This window comes from Mustela erminea, chromosome 1, assembly GCF_009829155.1.
Source record: "Mustela erminea isolate mMusErm1 chromosome 1, mMusErm1.Pri, whole genome shotgun sequence".
NCBI lineage: Eukaryota > Metazoa > Chordata > Mammalia > Carnivora > Mustelidae > Mustela > Mustela erminea.
The window spans coordinates 216,579,428-216,607,335 of NC_045614.1; the positions used below are offsets into that span (position 1 = coordinate 216,579,428).

The 27,908-nt window shown below is 61.0% G+C and overlaps 1 protein-coding gene across 2 annotated transcripts; it reads right to left on the reverse strand.

Moving 5' to 3' along the window:
• Positions 1 to 1,744: 1,744 nt before the first annotated feature.
• Positions 1,745 to 27,543, reverse strand: RIPK4 (receptor interacting serine/threonine kinase 4). Of its 2 annotated transcripts, none has more exons than XM_032355700.1 (8): positions 27,315 to 27,543; positions 17,255 to 17,546; positions 12,343 to 12,491; positions 10,637 to 10,686; positions 8,227 to 8,385; positions 7,345 to 7,448; positions 5,753 to 6,014; positions 1,745 to 4,007 (listed from the first exon to the last, which is right to left on the reverse strand). In XM_032355700.1, exons 1-8 carry the CDS (start codon positions 27,494 to 27,496, stop codon positions 2,848 to 2,850), a joined length of 2,358 nt encoding a protein of 785 aa, XP_032211591.1. In that variant the 5' UTR covers positions 27,497 to 27,543; the 3' UTR covers positions 1,745 to 2,847. The 2 variants fall into 2 exon arrangements, with proteins under 2 accessions (XP_032211591.1, XP_032211599.1); XM_032355708.1 differs by lacking the exon at positions 27,315 to 27,543 and adding an exon at positions 26,824 to 27,250.
• Positions 27,544 to 27,908: the final 365 nt, after the last annotated feature.

The window sequence follows — 27,908 nt, forward strand, 5'->3', positions numbered from 1 at the left end:
GGCTGAGGCAGCAGCCAGCATGGCAGGGAGGTCTGTCACACACGTAGGGGCTGAGCAAAGGTGCACTTATATTCGGGAAGATGGGGACTAACCTCACTGCCAGAGGAAGTAGACACAAATACGGACACGCCAGATGAAACCCCAGGGTGTTGGACTGAAATGGAGGGCACTGGTGTACTATGCTTCCTGATAAGATACAGAGATCTGCATGTGTATTTCATGTCAACTACATGGATGTCTTGCAGGTCTGTCAGCTAGCTGAAGCCTGGAGGGAATGACACCCTGGGACAGCGAGCACATCTAAGCCACAGATCTTGGTGTCTAAATACCATTCCTCACAAAAAGAAACCTCTTTCCTTAGAGAACTCGGGGTATCTGAGGCTGGGTGAAGGAAGGACGAGACGAGTCTGAACTCCCCTTGTGTCAGGAAGTGAGGAGTGCTTGAAGAATGACAGGGACACATCAAAGGGACATGAGCGTTGGCATGAAGACACTGGAATTGGCCAAATTAGGGATAACTTGAACATGAAAATCAAAGACAATAATGGAGTAGAGCCCACTGACTAAACGGGAATCCACAACTGCAGACCCACACAAATCAAGTATTGAAAAGGGAGAAGGGAACGCTGTGCTTTGTGACCGTATCACATCCGTGGTGTCTGTGCCAAAAATACTTAAGGAAAGCAAATGGTGAAAATTAAGACAAACCTATATTGAGGACAGTCTACAAAACAACTAACTAATCCCCCAAACAGGCCAAGTTGTAAAAGTGAAGGGAAGACTGGGGAGCAGAGGCCTGAACCCTCGGGCGGTGGGGGGCGGTCAGGACCACCAAGTATGGTGGGGTCCTGAGCCAGAAAGGGAGAAGGAAGATTTGCTGGTTGTTCCCACTGTTTGTTTTCCCTACGGAAAACATTTTGAGACCGTCAACAAAATCTGAAAGGGATTTATGGATGAGATGGTATCGTTATCAATGTTGATTTCCTGCTTTTGGTGGGTACACTGTGGCTATGTAGTAGAAAGTCCTTCTTTTTGGAAAATACATATTGAAGTATTTATGGGTGATGGGACACACTCTTTGCAACCTTAGACAGATGGATAGATGGATGGTTGGGCGGACGGACGGATGGTTGGTTGGATGGGCAGGTGGATGGATGGATGGATGGGTGGATGGACGGATGGATGCATGGACGGATGCATGCACGGGCAAGTCAACGGGTGCGCGGACGGGTCAACGGGCAGGTGAATGGGCAGGTGGATGGGTAGGCGGAAGGATGGACGGACGGATGGAGCAACAGGTGCACGGGTGGGTGAGGAGACGAGAAAGCAAAGAGAACAATGGGGCTAATGAGGGAAACGTAAACGGACGGGACTCCAGGTGTCAGGTGCCACCAGAGTTCTACAGATCTAACTTTCCTGTAACCTGAAACTATTTCAAAATATAAATTTGACAAAAATAAGAATTGTAAACACTTATAAAGACATCAAAACGCTGGTGTGAGGAGCTTCCTCTGCTAAGGTCAGAGCATCTCTCTGCTGGGTCGCCCAAGAGGATGGGCCTAGCTGAGGAGCAGGAAGCCTGGGGCCCCCTCCCCCTTCCCGTCACAGGCTGATTCAGTGCACCCAGACTACCCTTCTAGAAGGCCACCTCCAACCACAGGACTGCCTGAAATCTCCGGTTTTCAGAGATCAGATGATTCACACTCATTTATAAGAGGAAGAAGTCTCACAGACGCCAGAACAATTAGAAGATCGTTTCGTTTTATTGCCGAACAGTGTGTCGTCCGCACGTCCCACATCCCACTGTAGTGCACTGTCATGAAAGCGTGAGGTGTACTAAAACACAGCCCGCTCTAGGCAGCGGATGTTTCCCGTCACAGAAAAGCACCCCGCATACAGGTTCACATTAACACACACAGTACACTAACATCCATCCGTACTGCATCCCAGGCCACGGGGCGCGTCTGAGCACAGGGCCACATCCGCAGCCAACCTCTGGGCTTCCGGCCAGAAAGCCGAGGCTCCGGCACGGCCTAGGCCTTCGTCCAGCGGCTCCCACGCCCCACGAGGCCCCAAGACGGTAGCAGTCCACACAAACCGCCACCGCACCAGACATCAGCAAGCTGGTGGCCCATTTAGCTGGTCAGCCCGACAGTGGTCCCAAGCCAAAATGGTGGCGCTCTAGGCAACCCACAACAAGCAGAGCAAATCGCACCATCAGGGACATGTGCGGCCGCCCACGAGGACTGACACATTTAGATGGAAACGAGCAGGCCACGTGACCGCTGGCTCGCATTTAAAAACCAACCTTATTACATTACATCCTTCACGGACCAGACAGCCCATGGACGTGAGCGTTTTTAACAAGTTTAAGGCGATAGTTACACCATGTCTGTTTCTTGAACACAGTCTGTAAGACAAGGATTCCACTAAAACTCCCTGAAACAGGCTTTAGTGCCTGCTGCGGGGTCTGCAGATCCAAGACACAGCTCCTCTCGCACCGGCTCCGGCCATGGCTCGGCCACCCCGGGGCCCCCGCAGGGAGCGAGGAGCAGAGAAATGATTCCGACCCATCGTCCATCTGATAGCGGGCGTGCGATCAGGGGAGGGGTCGGCAGCCCAGCGCGCTCCAGCCGACAGCCCTCAGAGGGGGACGCGCCCGAGCGGATGTCCCTCGCGAACCCGGAGTCGGCAGCCACCTGCCTCTCGCTGGCCCTCCCGGTCAGGGTTCTGCCGGGCCGCAGACGTGGCGGGCAGCGCCGACCGGCACAGCGTCCTTCCGTCCCCACAGTGAACACGGCAGTGGGACAGGAAGCCCACGGGGGTCCCGGCGTCCAGGGCGGCAGGCTAGGTCTTGCTCCGCCGGAGGAGTGTGGCAGTGGGGCCGCGGCCGCCCTGGAACTTGAGGCTCTGCAGGTTGACCAGCGCGCCGTGCTTCAGCAGCGTCTCCACCGTCTTGGCGTGTCTGCCCTGGGCGGCCAGGTGCAGCGCGCTCAGCCCCTGCGCGTCGGCCAGGTTGAGCACGTCCGCGCTCACCAGCTCCTCCACCACCTCCGTGTGCCCGGCGGCGGCGGCCAGGTGCAGCGCTGTCTGGTGGCGGGGCCCCCGGGCCAGCACATCCGCTTTCTCCTCCACGAGCAGCTTGACGGTGGCCAGGTGCCCGTGCCGGGCGGCCAGGTGCAGGGCGGTGCAGCCCTCCGCCGTGGCCGCCTCCTTGTCGGCCCCCCGGTGCAGGAGCAGCCGGGCGGTGCTGGTGTGGCCCGTCTCAGCGGCGACGTGCAGGGGCGTCTGCGACAGCACGCTGCGGACATTGACGTCGGAGTGCAGGTCGATGAGGACGCGGGCCACGCGGTAGTGGCCTCGCTGGGCAGCCAGGTGCAGCGGCGTCCTCCCGTCCAGCGTCTGCGCGTTCACGCTCACGCCTGGCTGCCTGGCCAGCAGCTTGACGATGGGCAGGTGGCCCTGCCAGGCGGCGTAGTGCAGCGGCACCCATGCGTCCTTCCCCGGCAGACTCACGTCGACGCCTCGGCGCAGCAGGATGCGCACGATGCTCTCCTGGCCGTGCTGGCAGGCCACGTGCATGGGCGTCCGGCCCTCGCAGTCTACCTCGTGGACGGACGCGTTCTTCTCCAGCAGCAGCCGAGTGCTGCCCTCGTCCCCGTTCTGGGCCGCGAAGTGCAGCGCCGTCCACTGGTCCTCGTCCGCGGCGTTGACGCTGATCTTACGCGCCAGCAGGAGCTCCACGACCCCGCGCACCCTCTTCTCCACGGCCACATGCAGCGGGGTGGAGCCCTTCCTGTTGGTCAGGTTGGGGTTGGCGTTACTGAGCAGAAGCCACTTGACGCACTCCTCCTGCCCGGCCTCCACGGCCAGGTGCAGCAGGCTGGCGCCGCCGTCCAGCACCAGGTCCACGTCCTGGGGCTGCAGGATCTTCATCAGCCTGCTGGTGTCCCCGCTCACGACGGCTTCCACCAGCTTCCTCTTCTGGACGTCGGTCGTGCCGAGATCTGCGGGGAGAGAGAGGCGAGGCTCAGGCCACCAGCCACTCCCGGGGCCTGGCTGGTGCCCGGACGTGGCCCCCGGGTCGCCGTGAGGCTGGACTCACTCAAGAGCCCACACGGCCGTGTTACTAGGTTTCAGATGCAGCAGGGAGACACATTTGCAAAGTGAAAGTCATGCTACAGACCTACACGGTTATTGTCTGATAAGGACGCAAGCCTCGGCCTCTGTGTGCTCAGAACGGCCGTGATCGCTACGCTTACTTCACTGGGAAGAGAAAAGGGGAAAGAAAGGACATGTGCCCCGAGTCTCCTGGAGAGCTGACGGCTCCGAGGCCGGGGGCACCCTTCCCAGGCCGCCCGCGGCTCCCCGACCCGGCCTCCTAATGCAGCGTCTCACCCAGGAGACGTCGGAAGGTTTCCTGAAAGAATCCGTCAAGGACTGCGACCTCCCATTCCGGAAGAACCGTTATTCATGAGGAAAAGGTTAGTCCTACCAGCGTCTGCGTTCCTGTTAGTGCAGAGCGACATCCCCTCCCCTACTCTCCGGCGGACCTGCAGGGGGCAGGGGCTGGCGGTGCGACGTACAGGCTGGAATTCAAGAAAACACAGCCCGCACAGTCCGCCACGTCTGGACTAGCGTCTCTGCACCGGCTTCCGAGTCCAGCCGGGAACGGATCCTCCAAGAGCATGGGACCCAGCGAGAGCTCTAGGACACGTGTCTCCCCCCGAGGCGGGGGGTCTCTTGCCCGTTCCGTCTCTTCTCACCCAGTCAAGCTGTCTGGCTGGGCCCTGCCCACAGATGTGTCTCTGTAAGGCTTTTCCTCAACCCAAAATGCCCTCTTTTTCCCCAGAGTCCACTCTAAAGATCGCAGAAGGCTCCCGGCACGCGGGAAAAGCCCTTCCTTCCAGGAAGGCCTTGATCCACCAGGAGAAACAGACTCCCCCTCCCGCCGGGCTCCGCACCCTCCCCACGGCCCCCAGCCACTTGGCTGCCCCCACACCACTGTCCCCCCGACAGGCCATAGTCCATATTTGCCTGGCGGGGCCGCAGCACCCTGAGGGCAGGACGGGGCTGCGTCTTCCCCTCCCCATGTGGGGGGAGCCAGCCCCTGCGCCCAAGGACCAGCATTTGGGCCAGAGGCAGGGAAAAACCCCCTTCTGAAGGAAAAACCCATCAGAATTAACATAAAAATATAAGGTGACGTCACCGGGAAGGACCCTATCCCAACAGGTAGTATAGGACGGAATCAACACCTCCAGGAGCGACTCACCCATCCTAACACATGGTTAAAATGAACGGGGGCCTCACAAATAAGAAAGCAAAGGGGTTTCAGGAAAAGGGGGGACAAGGCTGCCCTCTGCGAGAGAGCTCTCCGGGTGCGCGTTTCCTTTCTGCGCTGGCCTCACTTGACAGGACTCGGGGTTCTGCCAAGCCAAGGTCAGACCCTACACCTGGAGTTGGCACAGGTAAGACCTCCTGCACAGCCCAGGGGACGGCCCGCTCCCTCTGCTCTAAGTGACAGCCCGCAGAGCCGCTCGGCCCGCCGCTCACCAGCACGGCCTCTCCGGATTTGGGCTCGGCGAGCTAGCTACGCGCCGCCCCCGGCAGTCGGTCACGGATACAGACATGGACAGCGGCTCCAGAAGCTGCTGCCCGAGCTTCCAGCGGCACACGGGCTCCTACACACACGGCCTGCCCGCGGCCCCATCACTCTGTGCGTTACTTCCCAGGAAACGAGGTTTTCACTTACCGCCCGCTGAAGGCTCCCGCTCAAACGACAAGGACAGGGACCCTCTGGAGGAGAAGGCAGAGTCGACGGAAGACACCCCCGAGAGCCTCTTGCCGCTGCTGGCCGACGGCAGGCGGGACTCGGAGCAGCTGCGGCTGAGCTCCTCCGGGCCGTCGAGGGTCTGAGAGGTGCCGGAGTCCAGCTGGGACAGGAGCTCAGACAGGCTGTAGTCGCTGTCGAAGGTCGGCGCGGACGCTCGCTTGAGAGGGGTGCACACGGGCTTCTGTGAACCAGGCAGAGGGGGCTGGATGAGAGCCACCCAGGACACAGGCAGTGCCACGGAGAGGGAAGGGGCCCTGGGTCCCTGGGCAGCCACACAGGGCGCTCTGCCTGTGGCCACGTGCGCAGCCGCAGGGAAGCCCGAGCACCGTGCGCAGGGCCTGCCAGGCACAGACACGCTGAGAGCCCAGACAGACTGGACGGACGCGGGAAGCCCCTCGAACTGGGCAGGGCGTGATGCGCCCGGAGCGTGGGAAGCCCGAGTGCTGGGCCGTGCCCACCTGGCCGGCCAGCGTGGGTAAGGAAGGAAGGACTCGGGACAGGGGCTGGGAGCCCCTCACTGACAACCACCCGTGCCCCCTCCTCTGAGCCCCGCGAGTAGGGCTGGGGGGCGGCGTGGGGGCAAGTGCACGGGGCAGGCCCGGCTCCAGCACCAGCAGGGCCAATCTAGTCCACACGCACCAACGGGGCCTTTTTGAGGGCGTCCCCACCGGGCCTCCAGAAAGGCAGACTTCTGGGGAGGGATTAAGCCCAAGGGCGGCTTCCGACCCCTCCCGGTTCAAGCCCACCGGTCCCCGGTCCTCCCGCTCCTTGGGACCCGCAGGTCCACTCTGACCCACTGGCTCAGTGCGTGGCCGCGCCCTCGAGCTGGGGGCCTCCTTCTTCCTTATCAGTGGCGAGGTCGCCACCCCCAGGCACCTTTGCTCCCCAACCTCACACACGCCCCTTTATGTTAAGACAACAGGCACGCCTTGAACGCTTATCTCCCGGCCTTACACGGACAGCCTGGCCTACACTGCCCGACACCAGGTAACACATCAGGCTTCCCCCGACGTCTCCCGTGGCCTGCCACCCCGGGCCCAGTGCGTCTAGCCTTTACCGTCGTCACAGCACCTCGCTTAACCCACGTGGCTCTCTGACAACAAGCCAGTTCCGAGCAGCAGACACAACGGGGCCAGAGTTCCAAGCCAGGGGGCGGAGACCGCAGAGCCCAGACCCCCTACCCCAATGGGGCCTACACGGGTCTTCTGTTCCCCGGCTCAAAGAGCATCCGGCCCGTAGCCTCCAGTGTCAAAAGCGACCCACACTGTCCACTCACTGTCCACTCTGAACCACAGACAGGAGGCAGGGGTTTCAGACAGGAGGCAGGGGTGGGGCACAGCTCGGCAGGAACGGCCCCCGGGGCTGCCAGGCCGGCCAGGAGACCGCCGTCCTGCTCCCGAATGTGGGACCCCAGGTGCCGGGTGAGCTGGGGGACCAGTCCAGGCCGGCAGGGAAGCCTGCAGAAAGGAGGGGGGGCCCTGAGAAATGACGTCCAGGAAGGGGGCCATTACCGGGCTCTCGGGCTCCAGCGGCTGCTTCGTGTCCAGACCCTGGGCCGGCTCCTTCACGGCCCCGTCCGGCTTCTCACACAGCTCCTCGGTTTCACAAGTGATTTCTATTGGGGAGAAAAGAAAACCGGGCGTGTCACTCGGACAATGGCTTCCACATTCGCTACAGAAATGTGTGACTTCGGATGGGGACAGAAGAGGTGACAGCTGGGACACGGCACCCCCGGGGACTGGTAGGCACCCCAGCTTCCCAGGCCACTGGCCCGGCGGACCTCCCAAGCGAGCCCCCACACCCTCTGCATGGGCCCCTTTGAGGCCTCCCATTAGCCGTTACCAACAGGGTCTGCCAGACTCTAAGTAGGACCCACGGCGTTCCAGGTTCCCTGCGGGTCCCAAGGCTTGCCCCGGGATAACCCCGTCTACCAGAGCCAGCAGCCCACATGCCCACGAAGACCAGGGCAGCCTATCATCCCCACCCTCCGTGTTCCCAATGTAACGACCAACCCAAATTACATAAGAATCACTTTCCAACCGCAAAAATACACCCATTCCAGGGGCCCAAGACCCCAGGACAAAGGCAAAGAAAGCCCCAGGTGAGGGGTCTCGCCGGTCCCCTAAGACGCGCCGCCACACCTGAACGTACAGCACCGAGCGCCGGCCCCTCTGGGCAGCAAACCAGCCAGGGGCTGGAGCAGGGGTGGACGGCCAGGACCGTCCCCAGTGCCCGACGCCCCGACCCAGCCCCAGGTGCTGCAGGGCCCCGAGCCAGTGGCCAGCCTGTCCACGTACCTGTGTCTGATCCCCCCCTCCCCTGCCTACTTCCTCCCTCCCAGGACCCCAGCACAGCCATCAGGGGCAGGTCCCAGGGAGCCCCGGGGCACTCACCCTGGAAGGTGGGCCGCTCGCGGGGGTCCCCGTGCCAGCACCTCTCCATGAGGCGCAGGAGGGCCCTGCAGGCCCGCGGCCGGGCTCTGCACACGGGCGGCAGCTCCGGGCGGTGGCCCTTCACCACTTTCACCATGATGTGCAGAATGTTCTTCTCGTCTGCAAAGGAGAAGCGGGCAAGTCAGGGCAGCTCCGGGGCCGGGGGCCGTGGGCTTCCCCTTCAGGAGGAGGGACGTGCGTCACCCACACCATCCGCCGTCCCCACGACGGCACCCGGAGGCCACTTCATTTCCTTTGCAAAGCACAGAGAGCTCGCGACTCCTCGCACCCCAGCGCGGGTCTGCACTCCCCCTTCCAGGTTTTAGAAATTCCGTACGATGTTCCAGGTGGACCCAGGGCCCGTATCACAGGGAACATCTGCCTGGGCAACCAGCTCAAAGGAAAACGGGGTTCAAAGAAGAAAACTATCTGATGAGACGTGTTCCAAAGTGGCCCGTGCCTGCCAAAGGGAGGGAACGCTCACAAGTCATGAAGTCACGTGGTCCAACCTCCACGTAAACCCGGATCTCCCTGTGATGATGCAACACCCTTCCTAAACTCTGATTTCTACCCCAAAGTGCAGGCCCCGGGGGGGCCCGTGCAGGGAGCCGGCCACAGCGACACTGGCCGGGACGCCTGCCCTCCTCCAAGCACGCTCGGGTCTGGGGAGTGTGAACAGGGCCCTCTGCCCACAGTACGTCACGTGGGGCCCACCTGTCCTCTGCAACCTTCCTGAGCACGGCGGACTCGTCACTATCACCATCCCCTTGGTCACAGACCAGGGAGCCCAAAGTGACCCTCAGTGAGCCAGACACCTCTCTCTGCTCAGCCTAAAATCACAACGCCCATCAGACGGGACCCCAAGCTCCCTGTTCCCAGCGCCCCCTTTTCCCCGCACAGTTCCCAGCACACCTGCTGCAGGGAGCCCTGCCCAGGCAGCAGACGTGTGTTGGCAGGTGTGGAAATCTGGCCCCAAGTCCCCGCCGCCGGCCAGGGTCCCACTCTGACCCCCGGGGCCGCCTTCCAGTTGAATCTCGTACAACAGCTCTCTGGCAGCTGCGCATCATTTCCACGATGCACCCGCCAAACCCTGCAGGGCCTCCAGACAAAACCAACGTGAACACCTGGAAGACTTTCTGCTGCCAAACGGACGGAAAGTTCCAGAAACGCCTTTCACTTCCGTACCGCGAACTCCCCTACGTCCCAAGCAATAAAGCACACAGGCTTTGGCTCCTGACCTTCATGTCATGTACCTGGCCTTGGAGGGCGTGTGTCAGACGGTCCCGGGCCAGGGGCGTGCCGCCAGACCACACGGACTCACTCCACGGCGGCCGCGGAGGAGGAGGGGCAGGGAGGCAGACGACAACAAGGACACAAACCCCCACCAGGACGGGACTCCCGGACCTGGGGGCCTCACACTGACGCTGCTCTGAATTTCCTGATCTTTCCCATCCAAGTGCAAAGTAGCACGAATGACCCACGTACACCTGTAGAGGAACACGATGAGGGTAAAACGTCCTCGATTTTTCTAACGTATCAAGGCACGAGCACCCGGAGGACAGACATCGGAGGGGCTGCCTGAAGGGGGACGAGATGTCGCAGCCCTCAAGGGGGACGAGATGTCGCAGCCCTCAAGGGGGACGTCAGGGACCTGGGTGCGCCCATCGGTGCGAAATCCACCCAGCTGCCCCGCCTCACACCCGCCGATGACACACTTACAGGTGGCTAAGGTGGTAGAGTTTACACGTATTTACATGTATTTTGCCATGTTTAAATTAAAGAAAAGAACTGGCTGGAAATATCCACAGCTGGCAAATCCAGAGAGACAGAAGGCCGTCGGGCAGTTGTCAGGGGCTGGGGGTGGGTGGCCTGTGGCCTGGACTGGGGGTGGGGGAGGGTCCCTTCAGGGGGGTGAGAATGTTCTAGTTCTAGGCTGTGGGGGCGTCTATGCAGCGGCAAATGCACTTGATGTCCCCGAATCAGACACTTTAAAGGGATAAAAGGCTGTTTGTGTCCCGTGTATCACGTCACATGCACACGCACACGCGTACACACACACACACACAGAGGAACGAGCTGGTACAGACAGAAACCTGCTGAACAGAGCAGGTTCGGTGTTCAGAACCGTTCGGGCGGCCACCTTCCCCGGCCCTCGAACCGCGCTGTGACTGTGCTCGTCTCCACACAGAGGCCTGCAGCGCGGGCGGTGGGGCTGTGCAGGACACGCTGGGTAGGATGGACCAGCGCCCCCACGGTGCCCCCGGGACGGTCCCGCTGGCCTCGTGGCCCAGAGCCACCCCCCATCCCCTGGGAGCGCGGGTCACAGGCACAGCTTCAACGGAGACAGGACCACACACGGCGCGCCACTCACCTGCGAAGGGCTTCTTCTGCGTCAGCACACCCCAGACCACGATGGCGAAGCTGGAAGGAAAATCGGCCAGGTCAGTCTCTGCGGGCCAGGGGCTCACCCACATGGCACGGGCCGGAAGGAAAGCGCTCCAGCGCCTTCAAGAGCGAGGCAGTGGGAGAGGCGAGGGGGAGAAATGACACCGAGACGTTTCCCACCCGCTTGTGGAACGGGGGCTCTCCCCATGGAGCGCGTCGGGGTGGTGGCTCCGATGTCAGATGCTGCCTGACGGACACACGTGACCTCCTGCTGCCCCAACAGTGTGCCTGGGGTGGGGGTGGGGTGGCCAAAGGAAAGGAACGCCGCTCTGCGGCTGGACAGTGGGCTCCGGGGAGAAGGGCCTGTGTCTGCTTAGTCGCCCTCCGTCTTCCGGCAGGCTCCGGGCACGAAGCGCTGACGCCAGCTCCGGACAGGGCGAGGAGCCTGCTCGCTGAGACGTCACACGGGGCTAGGCAGAGAGCGGGGAACACGAGAGCCGGGCCAGCTGACCTTGCTGGGGCCCTTTCTTGGTTGGTGGAAATCATATCCACACTCACTCACTCTCTGGATACATACAGTGTACAAAATTACTCTGACTTGGGGCGCCTGGGTGGCTCAGCGGGTTAAGCCTCAGCCTTCGGCTCAGGTCATGATCTCAGGGTTCTGGGATCAAGCCCCGCATCGGGCTCTCTGCTCAGCGGGGAGCCGGCTTCCACCCCTCCCCCGCCTGTCTCTCTGCCTACTGTGATTTCTGTCAAATAAATAAATAAAATCTTTTAAAAAAATTACTCTATACCCCCCAACAAGCGCAGTCTAGTACATTAAAAATTAAATAAATAAATAAAACAAGGAGCCCAGACACCGAGCGAGCACCCTGCCCCGAGCGGAGAGCGGCTACCGACAGGGAAGCCGAGAATTCTCCACGGAAAAGTAACCGAAGTCTCCAAGTTCAAAAGTTGAAACGCTCACCTCCAAAACAAACCCGGAACCTTATCGTCCCCAAACTCGACGAGCTGGGACAGGTCCCCACCGTGCCACCGACAACAGGCGGACAGCCCAGAGCCCGGCAGAGCACGCACCCAAGGGCGACGGCCAAACCAGTCTGCCGGGACCCCAGGCGCAGGCCACTCGCGAAGGCAAAGCTTCGTGCTCGAGGGCGCAGGGCCACGGTCCGCACGGGAAGGCCCGTGCTGAGGGGCTTGGGCGTGCCCTCCAACAGGTCTGGGTGAGTAAGACCTCTGCAATGTGGAAAAGGCAGGCACCGCCGGCGTGGGGATTACGCTCGAGGACCTCCATCCCGCGGACGCTGGTTTGTGGACAACCCCAGCAAGCCTGCGTTCCTCCGTCAAAGCTAAGTGACATGAGAAGTGTAAGCTGCTGGGCCGGAGGGAGGGGCCCGGACAGGAACCCATGTCCTCGCACGCAGGGACCCACGGAGCACCGAGGACACACCGGCGAGAGGAACCCGCGCTTCACGAGAACACCAGCGCTCTCCCAGTGCGGGAGCCCGTCTGGTTGCTCGGGTCTCTAACTGGCACCAAGCGCGAGCACTCCCCACCCCCGCTGGCAGCACCTGCAGGGGACAGAGGTGCTGCACGTCTGGGGTAGCCTGGACCCCCAGTGAAAAACCCCGAACCGAGGAATCGAGGTGCGGAGCCCCAGCTGGGGCCACTCGCACGTCTGTCACGCACCTGTACACGTCGTGCTTGGTGTCGAAGAGCCGGCTCTTCTCCCGGATGCGCTCCGGAGGGAGGTAGGCGATGGTGCCAAACAGGCCGTCCATGCTGAGGTCGTGGGAGTGGGACAGTCCGTTGCACTTGGCCAGCCCAAAATCAGAAATCTGCAACAGAGCGAAGAAACCAGCGATCAGCGAGCTTCATGGGGCCCCCGGGGAGGTGCTGGGGTTCTCCCAACCCCTCCCCTCTGCCGGGCCACACGGCTCCGTCCCCACACTCCCATGTCAGCGCGGTCGGGAGCCTGCCGTGGAGCACCGGCCTCCGGCTCCTCCAGGGAAGGCACAGACGGCTTTGGAGGAACCGTGTCCCGGCCACTGGGAGCTCGACGTGCAGGGAAGAGATTACACTTTAAGGAAAGAATTCACTGAGAGGGAGAACTCTGGGAGATTACAATCTTACGCCTGCCACCGGGCACGGCCCAAGTCGGCCTAAAGGAGAAGAGCGACCCTGGGGTTGTCGGGGTTTCAGATGACACGTGAGAGCAGGGCCGGGAGTCCTGCCGCAGCCGCCGGTCATGCCGCAGTCCGGCTGGGGGGGGCCGGGCAGGCCACAGCATGATCTTTAAAGGGAACTGGGCCTTCAGACGCCCTTTAAAGCAAACAAGACACACACCATGCAGCCTCGAGGAGGCATTCTGCCCTCCACCCGGAGGCGAACAACAGACACTTGCTGTCTCCTTCCCCGAGCAAGGCATCCACGTAGAAGGCGTGACGCACCTCTCCTCCCCGTGCGCCACCCGCCCAGCTGAGGGAGCGCCCGGACCCCAGCTACGCAGGCCCCACACCTCCGCCTTCTCCTCTCCTTTGGGACCAGGTGTCCGGAGAGCTCAGGAAGCTCGGGGGACCCCACGGCGAGAGGGAAGGCGTCACCGGCTCCCCGCAGCTCAGCCCCCGCTTGCGTGCGTCGGGCCCCCCGGACGCCGGCTGAAGCTGTGTGCGTGGGCTCAGGCCACACTCCCTGACACGAAGGGACTGGAGGTCCACGTGGAAAACTGTCCCTTCGTGGTCTCTTCCAAGGCTTACGAACTGTTGTGACGCGTTCCAGTGAAGTCCAGGGCCCCACCTCAAACACGCAGAGGGAGGGAGGGAATGGGGCTGAGCTGGCCTGACTTCTGGGTGCGCGTGCCCTGGGGGGAAGCCCACGGCCTGGCGTCAGCACCACTGAACACAGGAAGAACGCACCCCCGGTCACCCGGATCCGCAAGGGCGCTGGGACCACACCTGCCGGGAGCGGCTGGACAGAACGGGAGCAGGACGGGACCCAGCCGGGACCGCATGGGGCCATGCCCGGAGGGTCCGCCTGGCTGTTGCTGGGCCCCGGCTGCCCATGTCGGCCTCCCAGAAAACTCCCGTGCACCACCCTGCCCTGCACGTCCACAGAGCTGCTCAGGGCGGAGACAGAGCCGGCCCGGGACCTCTCCAAGTCCACAGTGCGGATGTCTCAGTTCGAACTCTCAGCCGCTTCAGCCCTTCAAGTTCGGAAGTGGAGACCCACTGGGGTCCGGGGTCCGACCCCGTGCCTCCCGCCCCGCTCAAGCCCTTCCCCTTCGTTTCTGCATTTCCGCTGTCCACCTCAGAATGTCCTCGGTGTGAGAAAATAACTATAAATTTCACGTAAAAGCCACAGCAACGAAATGCAGATCAGAAATCCAAATTCTCTCCCCTGACCCTCCGCGCCACCTGCCCCCACCCTCCACTGGGTATCTCCTCGCCCCCTCCCTGCCCTGTCCTGCCCAGGGCCCGTCTGTCTGATCCCGGACACCGGGGCCCGGGCCATCCCAGTGTCTATCGTGTATACAGCAGGTGCCCTATAATTTGCAAACAAACTTTCACATCCAGCACCCGCCTCAGTACTGCTCGGTGCTCAGAGATGCCACCGGGACGTGGGCCCTGCTCCCTCCGGGCCCAGCTGGACGAGACCAAGGAAGGGCCTGGTCAGGGCTGTGCTGGCTTACGGAGCCACAGGAGCACGGACCCTCAGGGTCCCCCTGCACACGGTCTGGTCTGGGCCGAATGGACCACAGAAGCCTTAAACTAAACCATTCCAGGGGCCGCCTGGCCAGCTGAGCGGGTGTGGTACGGGGCTCTGGATCCCCACCATGAGTTCAAGCCCCACACTGGGTGTGGAGCCTGTTTTAAAAAGAGAGAAAATACAGTAACAATAAACGAAGCTTTTTCTTTTCCGCTTGAGATGGGCTTGCTCCCCTGGTATTTCACACAGTTCACAATACGTACATGTAGAGTTAACATTAAGTCTCTGTACCGCACTCTGCAAAGTAGGCATTTGCTCCGAAACCGTGACCTCCAGCCACCCCTGCTGAGTACAGAAAGGCAGTCTTGAGGGGCCCAAGGGGAGGAGGGAGGCTGACGACTTGATCTCATTTCAGGATTCCAGATTCAAGTCTTATCATCCAGATCATCCCAGACCACAGGCTGCCCCGAAATCTGGGGCCCCGTCCCTCGATACAGCAGCTCAGACACTTCCCTCCACGCCGCACCTCGGGGACTCGGGAAACATGTGATGCAAATACGTCATCTGTCTGTTGGGCTGAGCAGTGGTCCCAGAAGAGCAGCCCCCGGCCCCGGGGCCTTCCGGGCTGATGGGGGAGGGGCCCGGCCTCAGTCACCCCCCGCTCCTTGGGACCCACTGGGTTCTTCGAGGAGCTTCACCTGTTTCATGAAACGGCCACCAGCACCAGGCTGCCCAGCCAGCACGCGCATGAGCGGGAGAAAACCATGTTCAAACAGAGGAAGCTGGCGGCTGATGCAGGACGACCTACCAGGAACGCAAGCCCCAGCACCCGGCGTGGAGAACCACGCTCGTCTCCCTACCGAGCAAGCATTAAGTGCGCACTGTGCACCCAGCACTGGAGACGCACCCCGGACGGAGTCGGCATCCCCGGGGGCAAACAGGACTGTCTGCCCACCCATGCCCACGGCGCCAACAGCAGCGCCCTCACCACGCACATCCGCGGGCCAGGCGCTGGGTCAGCCCATCGTCACCTCTGACTCTCACTACAACACAGAGGGGGACCCCCACCCCCAGGTGACAGCTGGGGGTGGGGACTGCACCCCTAGGATCTGCTTAGCTGGTGAGCACCCAGCAGCCCCTCCCCTAATCTAACTTAGCCTCCAGCTAAGAAACCTAGAATTTTCCATGACTTTTCTGCCTATGCCCCTGCCTCCTGCAGCAGGAAGTCTGATCCTCCCTGCAGACCCCGTATCCCACCCCGGTAGAACCCCCACTCCCAGCTGGAGTCCCCTGAGTAATGCCTCCCCTACCCGGTGGGCGACCTGTGGGGCACCTGCCACCTGGGACCTGTCCGGCCCTGGTGGGACACCGCTGTGCCCCACGCTCAGTTTGTGTGAACCTCGTACAGGCACAGACCCAGTGGCTACTGCCACTGATGGTGGACAGCGGACGAACCCCTGAGCCGCAGCTTAGCAGGACCCGGGCCCCTACCCAGGGCACCTGGCCTGTGGGAGGGACCCCTGGCTCACCCCACGGTCTGCCACTGCCTCCTCGGGCTCGCGTGTACGCAAGACTGAGGTCGAAAGCGGTGCTCCTCCCCGGGTGCCCAGAGGACCGCACGCTCCCTGACACAGCCCTGTGATGTCAGAGGGGGCAGAAGGTCCCGCGGGAAGCCAGCACGCCGGCCAGAAGGAAACGGCTCCAGCAAAGCCGGGAACCGCCGTGGCACCCATTCACGCCCGACCACTTGTTAGCAGGAGGGTACCTCCACCTGCCGGCTACTGTCTGATTTCCGGGCGACACCCATTCAAGGGGCAGCTCGCAGTGGACGGTGATCTCCCCGTTGGCCTTGGTGCACAGAGGGGCCTGAGCAGCCGCAGGAGCAGACCGCCTGGTTGCCGCCTAGTCACGCGCCTCCTTCCGACAGAGCCCAGGGGCAGGGCCAGACTGCACCCGGGTCTCTCCGAGCCCTCGGGCGAGCACGGGAGGGGGTCCGGCGAGTGTGGGGCGACCGGGCAGGGAGAGCAAGTGTCCGCAGATGAGTGTCTTCCAGGAACGGTTCCCACAGGGAACAGAAAGGGGCTCAGGCCTTGGCTCCCTCTGGCGCGCTCCCGGGCCCGTGCAGGGAAAGCGCGGTGGCGAGTGCACCCTGCAGGCAGGCAGACAGCCCCGGGCCTGCCAAGCGAGCCAGCGTCACCCCACGGAGAAGATGCATGACGCGTGTCACCCTGGTGTCCACAACAGGACCCCGGACACGAAGGCCCTGCAGAGGACAGCCTGAGTCAAAGAGCACAAACCCGACGACGTTACGAACTGCAATTCCAGGTGGCCAGTGCCTGGTTTTAGCTCTATGATCCCTCACACTTTTCTGTTTCATAAACTTACCCCGAAAAAACAAAAACCAGGAGCAGACCTCAGGGGCCTGGCATCACGAGAATGAGCCCCCTCCGGAGCTGTTCCTATGGAGCCTCCGTTTCAGAACACCCCCAAATCCCACCACCGCCATCCGGAGACCACGGAAGGGGGTGCAGCCGTCACCACAGAGCCCGCGGGCCCACGGAGACAGCCCATGCACAGCGCACCCAGGGGCGGACTCCCAGCCGGATTTCAGTAAGATCTAAGTAAGACCCGTGTCGGGTACCCCGGAAGCCTCTTTTTCCAGGGTGCCCAGAATTCAGGCTCCTGCTCCAGGATCTAGGGGAGCAACCCGGGTGCCGAAGGGACCATTCCCCGGCTACGCGTTGAGGGGCTCACACTGCCCACGACAAGACGGGGGTCGCTGGAGTCCTTCTGCTGACGGAGGCCTTTGCTTCGAGGGCCCCCCGCGCACTGTACCCTCTCCGCCCTTACTGCCCCGGCCGCCAGGGCCCTGCCCATGGTGCCAGGTGCGTCCTACCTTGACATGGTAGTGGGCGTCCAGCAAGATGTTGGCGGGCTTGAGGTCCAGGTGCAGGAGGGGCGGCGCCATGCAGTGCAGGAAGTTCATGCCCACGGCCGTCTCGTGGATGATGCGGAAGCGCAGATCCCACGGCAGCGGCTCGGCCGCCAGCAGCTTCTCCAGCGAGCCCATCTCCATGTACTCCATGACCAGGCCCACGGGCTCCTGGCATATGCCGTACACGGGCAGGATGTAGCGGAACTTGGCCATCTCCATCTTCCTGGCTTCTTCCAGAAGCTCCCCACGCTCCCTGGAAAAGTCGAAGACGTGAGACATGCACGGGGCTCCCCAGCCACTGACACGGAGGCCCGGAGACCACCAGCTCCGCGAGCGGAGAAAATGACCCCCACGTATGTCCCATGATCCCACTCGGAGCCTCCCAAGGTCACACGTCTTAGAGCTATCCAGGCACTTCTGGGCACGGGGGAACGTAACACTGATTATTATCTGAAAACCCAGGGGTCACCGAGCGAGACGGCCAATGCCGGCGCTCCCGTCCCCTGGGACGACGGAAGAGGAGTTTCCTTGAGACAATGCATCCGTCCCAAGACCCCCAGTCACTTGTGAAGCCCAGCACTCCGTCTGGCCCAGGGTCCCCTGAATCCAACCCCACACTCACGTCAGTGGCATGTCAGCCGGCGAAGCCACCTTCTTCTAAAACCATTGTTTCGGTTAAAGTAACATATAGGTAATGGAGTTTTTGTCTTAACCACGCTAAGTGCACAGTTCGCAGGCATCACATACACTCACGGGCTGTGCAACCATCACCACGCCCCACACCCATCACCACGCCCCACACCCATCACCACGCCCCACACCCATCACCACGCCCCACACCCATCACCACGCCCCACACCCATCACCACGCCCCACACCCAAACCTCGTTCATCGACCCAACAAGAACTCCGCGTCCACTCAGCAGGAGCCCCGTCCTGTGGGCCCCGCTCACCCCGGGCTACCTCCTGCCTGGACGGACTCATCCACGCGTCTCACGGACGTGCAGTCCCACAGTGCCTGTCCTCCTGTGACTCAGCATCTCAGCACAGCGTGCTCGTGCGTCAGCTGTGCCGCAGTGTGCGTCCAAGCCCCATTCCTTTTCCGGGCTGAATAATGTTCCACCGTAGGAACATGTCACCCTCACATACCCACTCGTCTGACGGTGGACATGTAGGTGGTTTCCCACGTCAGGTTACTGTGACTAAAGCTGTATGCTGCACACGCTGGTGCACAAGTATCCGCCTGCGTCCCTGTTTCCAAGCCTTTGGGCTCCACACCCAGGAGTAGGACGGCTGGGCCATCTATGCCAAACCTTTTCAGGAACCCCCAAGCGCTGCGCACAGCCTGCCCTCGGTTCTGATGGGAAGAGAGTCTCCCCCGTTCAAGCCACACGGCCGTGCCACTTTCCACTCGCGGTGCAGACCGGCGGCTGTGGGTGCAGAGCTCTGGACGTTTGCTCCCAGGCCCCCCACAGTGTGTCGGCCCAGGGTCCAGGGTCACACCTGGTGCAGCCGCAAACTCACAGCCTGGAGTCCCCGTATCCTGGTCTGTGTCAGCAAAATGGAGCAAAAGTCCCCGGGTGCACGCAGGAGAAAGGGCTGAATCACAGGAGGCGGCTTGGTCACATGCCATCGAGGTCAGCGGTGGTCAAAACGGGACACCATCAAACGCACCCTGCAAGCTGGCCAAGCCGAGACTTCCCAGCCCCAGGGTGCTGGGGTGGGATCTCAGCCCCTCGGCCCACACACCCCACCGCTGCGGCGGGTCTCATGAGCATCCGCCAAGAATCTGTACAGCGGGCGTCGCGGGGAGAGGATCCCTGAGTGTCGATCAGGGATGCTCGCGTACCCGCGGCTCTGCCCCCGCCCAGGGAAACGGAACAAAGTCTGGGACATTTTGGATGTCATGGCTCAGGGCTGCCACTGGCATCCAGTGGGCGGGAGCCAGAGACGCGGCTCGGCGACCCGTGGTGTGTAAGAGAGCTCCCAACGCAGAGCGACCCAAAAACCGCGCCAAGCCTGAGAGCCCTCAGTGCAGACCCAGCTTCGGTGCGCCTCGGCCAACTTTAAAATAAACCATCCCAGACCGGAGCCGCCCACGTAAGCACCCCCAGCATTCACTCTAACTTCACTGTTTCCACGGGCAGCTCATACTCAACGAGGGAGCCATGAACACTCAGCAGGGACCAGGGCATCTTCTTGACATGTGGTGCTCGGGAAGCTGAGGAACATGTGCATGTGGACATGTGCATGTGCATGGACACCATGGTGCCCTGGTGTCACCACTCACGGAACTCAACGTAGGTCAAAAGCCTAAAAGCAAGGTTGGCCATGGTGAAACTAGCAGAAAACATTAAGAAGCATCCCTCCTGGCAATGAGCTCTTTGGACATGATACCCTAAGCAAAGCACAAAAGCAAAAGTCAGCAAATGGGACTGCATCCAACTCAGAAGCTTCTGGGCAGCCAAAGAAACAAGGAACAAAATGAAGGCCTCCAAGTTGGGAGAAAAATCCTGCAAACCACCTAATGGATAGGAAGTTAATACCCGCAATAGGTAACAAATAAACACAACTTAAAGAAAAAATGTGATTTTAAAATGGGAAGAAGAACTAAACAGACATTTCTCCAAAGAGGACATCACAACGGCCAACAGGCCCATGGGAACATGCTGGGTATCGCCAACCATCAGCAAAGTGTGAATCAAACCCACAGTGAGCGCCTCACACCCATCAGGAGGGCTCACGTCACGGACGCGGAGGAACAAGTGCTGCAGAGGACGTGGAGGAAAGGGGGTCCTTACACACTCCTTACACACTCCTGGTGGGAATGCACACTGACTCAATCACTGCGGACGACATGATGAAGGTTCCTCCAAAGAGTTAGAACAAAACTGTCAATGTAATGAAAAGAAGAACCATCTGTACCCCAGTGTTCATAGCAGCAATGGCCACGGTCGCCAAACTGTGGAAAGAACCAAGATGCCCTTCAACGGACGAGTGGATAAGGAAGATGTGGTCCATATACACTATGGAGTATGATGCCTCCATCAGAAAGGATGAATACCCAACTTTTGTAGCAACCTGGACGGGACTGGAAGAGATGATGCTGAGTGAAATAAGCCAAGCAGAGAGAGTCAATTATCATATGGTTTCACTTATTTGTGGAGCATAAGGAATAACACGGAGGACATGGGGAGATGGAGAGGAGAAGGGAGTTGGGGGAAATTGGAAGGGGAGGTGAACCATGAGAGACTATGGACTCTGAAAAACAATCTGAGGGGTTTGAAGGGGTGGGGGGGGGTGGGAGGTTGGGGTACCAGGTGGTGGGTATTAGAGAGGGCACAGATTGCATGGAGCACTGGGTGTGATGCAAAAACAATGAATTCTGTTACACTGAAAAGAAATTAAAAGGGGAAAAAAAAAAAAAAACCAGAACTGTCACACAAGGCCTCTGGGAGGGAACCCAAAGGCAATGAAAACAAATTTCCACAAGAGATCCGCACACCCACGTTCACCACAGCATTATTTACAACAGCCAGGATACAGAAACAACCCAAACGCCCATCAGGGGACGAAGGGGTAAAAAGCAAGCTGTGGTGCACACACACCGTGCGCAGTTTCTCAGCCACGAGAAGGCAGGCTCTCCCCACATCTGCATGAGACGGACCTTGAGCACATTACCTGCGGCAAGGTGAGCCCGATGGATAAAGTTCTGCGTGATGTCACTGACATGTGGAATCTAAGAAGGAATAAAGTGGCGGTGACCAGGGGCAAAAGGGTGGGGGGTCAACACGGAGGGTGTTTAAGGGCACAGACTTGTCCCCAGTGTGAAAACAGCCACGTACAGGTGAACAAACACAGTCTGTTGCACAGGGACAGTAAGTATGTAATATGGTAAACATCGCTCCGCTCGGAGCTATGTGAATGTATCAATGTATCAGTGTTCCACAGTCTTCACCTTAAATTTACACAATGTCAAATGCACCTGATGAAAAGAAGCGAATCTGTTTGTCCTGGACAATGGGTCGCAGGTATGTGCTGGGGAACGTGCTTTCTAATCAGCTCCTAAAGGAATGGTCCAGAACCACATGCCAGACGCGCCCTCTTGCATCTTGGGAACTGAGCAGGTCCAACACTGGCACACGGCCACGCATGCAGTAGGCCAGGGTGGCCTCAGGGACACCCCCAAAGTGCAGGTTCTGGCACAAGCAGCCCAGAATCCACCACAGGGGCTCTTCCAGGGCCCAGACGCACCTGGTCCTGCCGCCCTCCCCACCTGCCCTCGTGTGCCAGCCCGATGGAGAGTCCCACGCTGTCCTAATCCCATGAGGCCACGTCGGACGGACCTCCTCTCTGAGACTATAAGCTACCGGGTATCACACACTTAGGAAAACCCTTCCCAGGGAGGAGGGCCCGCTGCGAGAAGGCACCCAGATCACACGGCAAAGACAGCAGCACCCGAGGTCCACCTGCCCGGAGCACCTGCGCTCACCATGGTCACCGCAGCTCCGGGCCGAGAGAGAGAGAGAACCGGCGAGGAGACCTGAGGGATGGGAATGGAGGGGACGGCCAGCAAGGATGCCCTCGCTCTCTCCTGGGGGTCAGTGGGGGGGCCCTCACCGATGCTGGGGAGCACCCCGGAGGAGGTGGAGAATCTGCTTTGGAACACACTCAAGGAGCAAAGACTCCCCGTGGCCGCAGGAACCAGGGACCCACAGATGGGGAATGGTGAGGAGACTACTGTAGCACAAAACTGCGTTTAGCGCAGCTTGCTTGCGCAGCACGCTGTTAAATGGCCAATGAACGGAGAGCCGAATGCCCACAGGAGGGCAATGCTGCCTATGGCGGCGGGCGGGGGGGTAAGGAGGGGGTCCCCGTGCAGGGTTGAAGAGCCGCTTGCACCCTCCTGAGGAAACTCAGAAGGTCCACCAGCCCCTCGCACACAGAGGCAGACCCCAACCCTGCCCCGGGCTCCACAGGCATCAAGGAGGGAGGGGCTGGGTGCCAGCATCAAGCCCCGAGGAAAGGCTGGTCATTTAAGGAGAGAGCAAAGTGATACCCCGGGCCCATCTCTTCCATCCTCCTCCTGGGAAGACCCAGTCACCTGCACTGAACAGGACAACGACCTCCCAGCGCCCACTACTCCCACTGCCTACCACTACGACCAGCACTCACGCCCCAGTAACCCTAGCCCTAACCCTAACTCTAACCCAGTTGCTGCCCGGGGATGTAACAGCGCAGCTTGTTTCCCAGTTGGTTAGGAATCGGAGTTAGAACTTGTCTGATGCTATTGCTTTTGTTTTCTTCTGGCTTGCCTCCCCTCCCCTCCCACTGTGTGTCTGTGGGGCCCCGCGTCCTTCTGTCCTGCCCAGAGACCCACCTGCCATGGGAAAGCAGTGCAGGGTGCCCCTCCCGGCCCACAGGCCCGATGGCTCGGGTGTTACCGGCTGGACAGTGACCAGGGAGGGTCACTGCCCATGCAGGGCATCCAGAGATGAGCCCTCCAAGCCTGACTGATAACCAATCGGATTCTGAGAACAAAGTCAGCGACACTGAGGTGGAATTTCTCATTACCCCAGCTCTGGGCTACTTTGCAAATAAAGGGTTTTCTTCCCTTTGCCCCAAGGGCGCAGCACCTAAAACCAGGGTGACTTCTGATCCCCTAAAACCAGGGTGACTTCTGATCCCTCGCCAAGCTCATCAGTGGCGGAACAGCCCCACTGGCAACACGCCCCTCACCCCCGCTCCCCCAGCCCCAGGCCCTTTGCACTCGACCCAATATGCCTTGGTTCAAAAACTCAGAAAGGCCTCCCTCTGCCTCCCCACCACCAGGCCCCCGTGCTGGTGTCCTGAGAGCCCCGTGCCCTCTTGGGAAGAATGCCAGGCAGGCTTTGCACAACCGACCACTCGTGTAAGGACATTTCACTGGGGAAAACCAGCCAGCTTGGAACATGGTCTTCTGGCAACTCCGGCAGAATGCCCTGGAGCACAGTGGACCCCACCCGCCGCCACAGCTCCCCAGGGCAAGGAAGGGGGTCCCAGGGAAACCTCGGGGAGGTCTTGGGGGACACGGAGAGACGCCTCACAAGGGCCTGGGGAGGGGGTTGACCTGGGCCCCCAAAGCGCTAGCATTGTTTTTGTTCAGAAGGGGTGGGCACAACAATTTTGGGACCCCACCCGGCCGAAATCCAAATGACCCCACCCCTCGGCTTTTCTTTAATTGCCCCAGGGACCCCCCCCAACACCTACGCCCCCACAGGAGGCATCTGCAATTCAATGGGCCTGGAATGAGCCCTCGCAGGGAGCCACCCAGCGGGACTGAAAAGCGCTCCCTGAGCGAAAAGAAACCGCCGATTGTTTTCTTGTCAACAGCAATTACTTTTTTTCCATATACTTCCCCTCCAGGCAGACGACAGAGAAGAAACTAGACCCAGGGCTCCTGGAGGACCCCAGCGCACGGAGCTCCAGCCCCAACAGGGTCCGCATGACCAAACCCCTCTCTTTGCTGTTAGAGGAGTCAAGCTCGTGGCCACCCGAATCCACTGACCTCAGTCTTAGTCAAAGCACCCTAAAAGTCGTGACGGGCCTACAGAGTATCTAAAATCGGGCACATTTCGGCAGGACCGGTGTCACATTTCTCTCCGGGGACCATTTCAAAAGCAGCTCCTTCTGGGGAAGGCTTATGAATTCTGTTTCCCAGCAGAACCGACAGAGCGCCCCAGGCCCAGCACCTCCTCTCTTGGTCCCAGATGGAAAAATCTCTGAGCGTTAACAGGACTGAGGTGGGGCTCCTGGTCCCGTGCTCCTTCTCAACAGCACTTACAGTAACTCAATTTTTTGCTCACTTAGGACTGGCCGAAGCTACTCACTCTCTCCCTCCCGGGGAGGGCAGGTGCGAGGGAAATAACCAGAAATTCACCAGACAGACCGTTTCTAAGGCGCAGCGGGCTCTCCTCACCACTCGCTCAGAAACTTCAGAAACCCCAGAGGCCGACGGAGAGGGACACCAAGGGTTCCCTCTCTGGAGGAATTCAGGGTGGAAAGGGGGAAAGAACAGGATGAAACGGCGGTGGCGGAGGCGCAGGACAATGCGGGGTGTGGGGGGGGGTCGGATGTGGCGAAGGAGAGGAGGAACCGAGAGCTCCTGGGAGGGGGGCCCAGGAACCGGCTTTGGGAAAGGCAGCGGAGAAAAGTTGAGTCACGTGCGAGCTGCGGCCTCTGGGCCCGGCCTTCTCACCGCACAGCCATCCCAGTGCGCACCCAGGGAGCCTCCGAGGGTTCCCACACTGCTATTTTTAAACCTGACAAGAAACGGGCTTGTCAGATTGTCAGCTCTGTAGCTGCAAACGTGGGGTTTGCTCAGGCTCGTCCGGACTAGCCGGGGCCCGGGGGCCTGGGACGCAGTGGCTGTGGGCCTGGTGCTCTGTTATTCAGGGCTTCCTCCTAGCCCCGGGGAGGGGCGGCGGCCTCAGGAATGGGGCCTTTGGGGTCACTATGCTTGCTGAAATGGAAACACGCCCAACCCTAGACTCCACCCTGGCCCTCGTGACCCCCTCATCAAGGTTCACCAGGGAGGCCGCTCGCCTCCCCAAAGCCACCAGACCTGCCCATAAGGAGTGGGAAACACAGATCGATCCCTGAAATCCCTGAAGACCCCCTTGGAAGCTCCCTGGGCAGGGGCTTCTCTGCCCCCGACCCCGCCACCATCCTGGGGATCCTCCAGGACTGCCTGGGGTTGGGCAGCCCCTGCCTCCCCTGCACACAAGCCGGAGGCCACGGCTGCTCCGAGGGGCCTGGGGAGGGGTCTGGGGGTCGCGGGCAGGGGCTGCTCCCAGAACCCCACAAAGATCCTCTTTCCCATTTCAGGGAACATCTTGCAAACGGTGGGGCAGGGAGACCACCAATTTGGCAAGACAGGTAGCAAAACCACACTGCGAGGTCTAGCCAGAAGCTCGCAGGCCTGCAGTGCCACCAGCCCGTACTGGGCTACCGGGCAGCACCTGGAACCGAACACCGTCAGCCATCAGCCGAGCAGAGCTGGCTCCTCCAAGAGCAGAGAAATCAGCCACCGCGGCACATGCAGAACTCCAGCCTGCCCTACCGGGCCGGCCAAGTGTAAGAGGTGAACCTCTTCCTGTTGGGTGATGCTGACCTCGGCCTGGCCGCCCAGGACATGCCAGCGCCTGCCTGCTTGGGGCAGGGCAGGAAAGGCTTCCAGTTAAAGGACAAAATACTTTTCACCCAGGCTACGCAACATCCTCAGTGATCTGCCTTGTGTGGAGAAACCCTAGCTCTGTCTGGGCCACCCAAGAAACGAGGGCCCAGCGGCTGGAAATCACAGAGTCGGGGGATGCAGGAGGAGGTGTCAGCCTGGGGAAGAGCCTGCACTTGGCTTGCTCTGACACCAAAAAATTGGCATGACAAAAGTTGCTGATGAAGAAAGCTCACTTTGACCCAGACTCCATCCGACACCTGTCCCCCAGACCCCGAGAAAGCTGCTAGGGCCAGGGTCTTGCCTTTCTGAATCTAAGCACTAGCTGGTATTCAAAGCAGTTTGGATTTTATCAAAAAACCACAGCGCCCCTCCCGGCCTGAGAAGTTACCAGGATCTGGTGCGGGGAGGGGAGGGCTTGCACAGCATCTCACCGCTGCTGGTGCGATCTTTATGACACCTGCCACCACTCTGCCGAAGTTTCCAAGAAACACTGGGTTTGAGGCTTAGAACGAGGAGCCTCCGAGAGCAGTACCATCTCATCTCCTAGGCCCAGAAGAAAACATGACGCGGGGAGCACACGGGGCTGAGGGCACGGCAATCCTTGTACCTCAGGCCTGGGGACTCAGACAGCCCCTGCGAAGGCCATCGCCACCATCCCACCTCCCAGAAGCCAAGGATTACAAACCAGGCATTTGAGGCAGCAGAGGCTATGTGGGGTTTAAAACCGAGCTGTTTTCCCTAGTCTGTGTGTGTCCGGGACTGCCTTTGTAAGGCAGATCTCCACACAGAATACAAACACAACTTTCATGCAGAATGCAAACTTTCACTAAGTGATCTTTAAAATGTGTCCAATCGATGCTTAGCTATAAACTCCTAAAATGCACATGTAAAAGGAGCTTCTCCACACCCCCCTCTCCCACCCCCACCCCCAAAACGATGCACAGATCACCGTCCAGCAACTGTGTTTAACTGGGGTGGCCCTGTGTCCTTTCCAATCGTCATTAACTTGAACACCCCTGCTAGGCCGGGACAGGCAGGTTCCCACCGTCCTGGCTTTTGGACTGGAGCGTGGGGGCCCGGGGTTTGCAAGGAGGGAGGGAGCTCTGACTCGGACACAAAGCAGGTCAGTGTAAAGACCCCTTCCCAGAGGCTGGGTGTAGAAATAAAGTCGCCAAAACTAGAGTTTGCCTCGAGTAAGTGCTGCGAGAAACACGACCCCCAGGGCCACTTGCGGGACCCCAAGGCCGAGCCGGAGCCCCGCAGCCCGGAGGAAGCCTGGCCAAGCCAAGCCAGTACTTCCGACCGAAATAATTACCGTCTTAGACCAATTTGTGCTCCAGCGTAAATTACTAAGTGAGGCGAACGGAGTGCAGCTAACTCACAAAGCCCGGATCCCCACACGGCAATTTCTCTAAGCCGGGCGCAGACCGCAGCGCCCAGGCGGGTCCCGGGCGGGCCGGACGCGCCTCCGAGGGGCGCGGGTCCAAAGCCCCGAGAATCCGAGGCTTCCCGCAAGGCCCGGGAGCACCCCGGGCGCCTCACAGCGCTTCCACCCAACGCGGCCCCCCGATGTGCCTCGGAGGAGCCGCAGCGGGGCCCGGAGTGCGCAACGGGACGGTGGAGCTCGCCCCCCGGCCTCCGCGTCCCTCGGGCCGGGCGGGCGGCGCGGACACCGCCGGGGCTCACGGCCTCGCCCGGCGCCGGCTGGTCCCTCCCGAGCGCTCCGGCGGCGACCCGAGCCCCCGGCACCGCGGCGCCCGCCCCGGCCGCGCCACCCGCCCCGGCGCCCCCGCCCGGGCGGCTGACCTGTCGTCGACGTGCAGGCTGGGCGGGCACTTCAGCGCGAGCCAAGTCTTCCAGTGGACGTGGCGCACCTTGTACACCTGCCCGAAGCCGCCCGAGCCGACCTTCTCCCAGCCCGCGAACTCGCCCGCGTCGAACGTGCGCAGCAGACCCAGGGCCCACGGGCTCCCGCCGCCGCCCGCCATCGCGCGCGTCTGGCCGCCACCCCGCGCCGCCGCGGCCGCCCCGGCCGCCCAGGTGCCCAGGTGCGCGCCCCGCCCGCTGACGTCACTTCCTCCGCCGCCGGCCCCGCCCCCCGTCCCGGGGCGCCGAGGCCCCGCAGACCCACGGAGGCGAGTGCGGGGTCCCCGCGTCCTCCGCCGCGCGCGGCTGCCCGCCCGGGGGCGTGGGTGCGGGCGCTTGGATCCGAGTCGATCCGATTCTCCGCGCGGCCGTCGGAAAGCCGCGACTGCAGGTTTTCCCAGGTTTCCCGGCGCTGCCACTCGGCAGCGCTTTGCCAAAAAAGGACAAAGGGATCCAACGACCGGGGGGTGGGCTTTCGTGCAAACCGCGGATCTTGGGCAGACTTGCCCCATTTTAGGTGTCCTCGTTGGCGTG

Excerpts from the sequence above, each read along its gene's own strand:
- RIPK4 (XM_032355700.1), bottom strand. The coding sequence starts at position 27,496 with ATGGCGGGCGGCGGCGGGAGCCCGTGGGCCCTGGGTCTGCTGCGCACG. Across the intron at positions 8,386-10,636 it reads GCAGAAGAAGCCCTTCGCAG|ACGAGAAGAACATTCTGCAC; the intron begins GTGAGTGGCGCG and ends TCTCCTTTGCAG. Across the intron at positions 7,449-8,226 it reads CGAGCGGCCCACCTTCCAGG|AAATCACTTGTGAAACCGAG; the intron begins GTGAGTGCCCCG and ends TCTCCCCAATAG.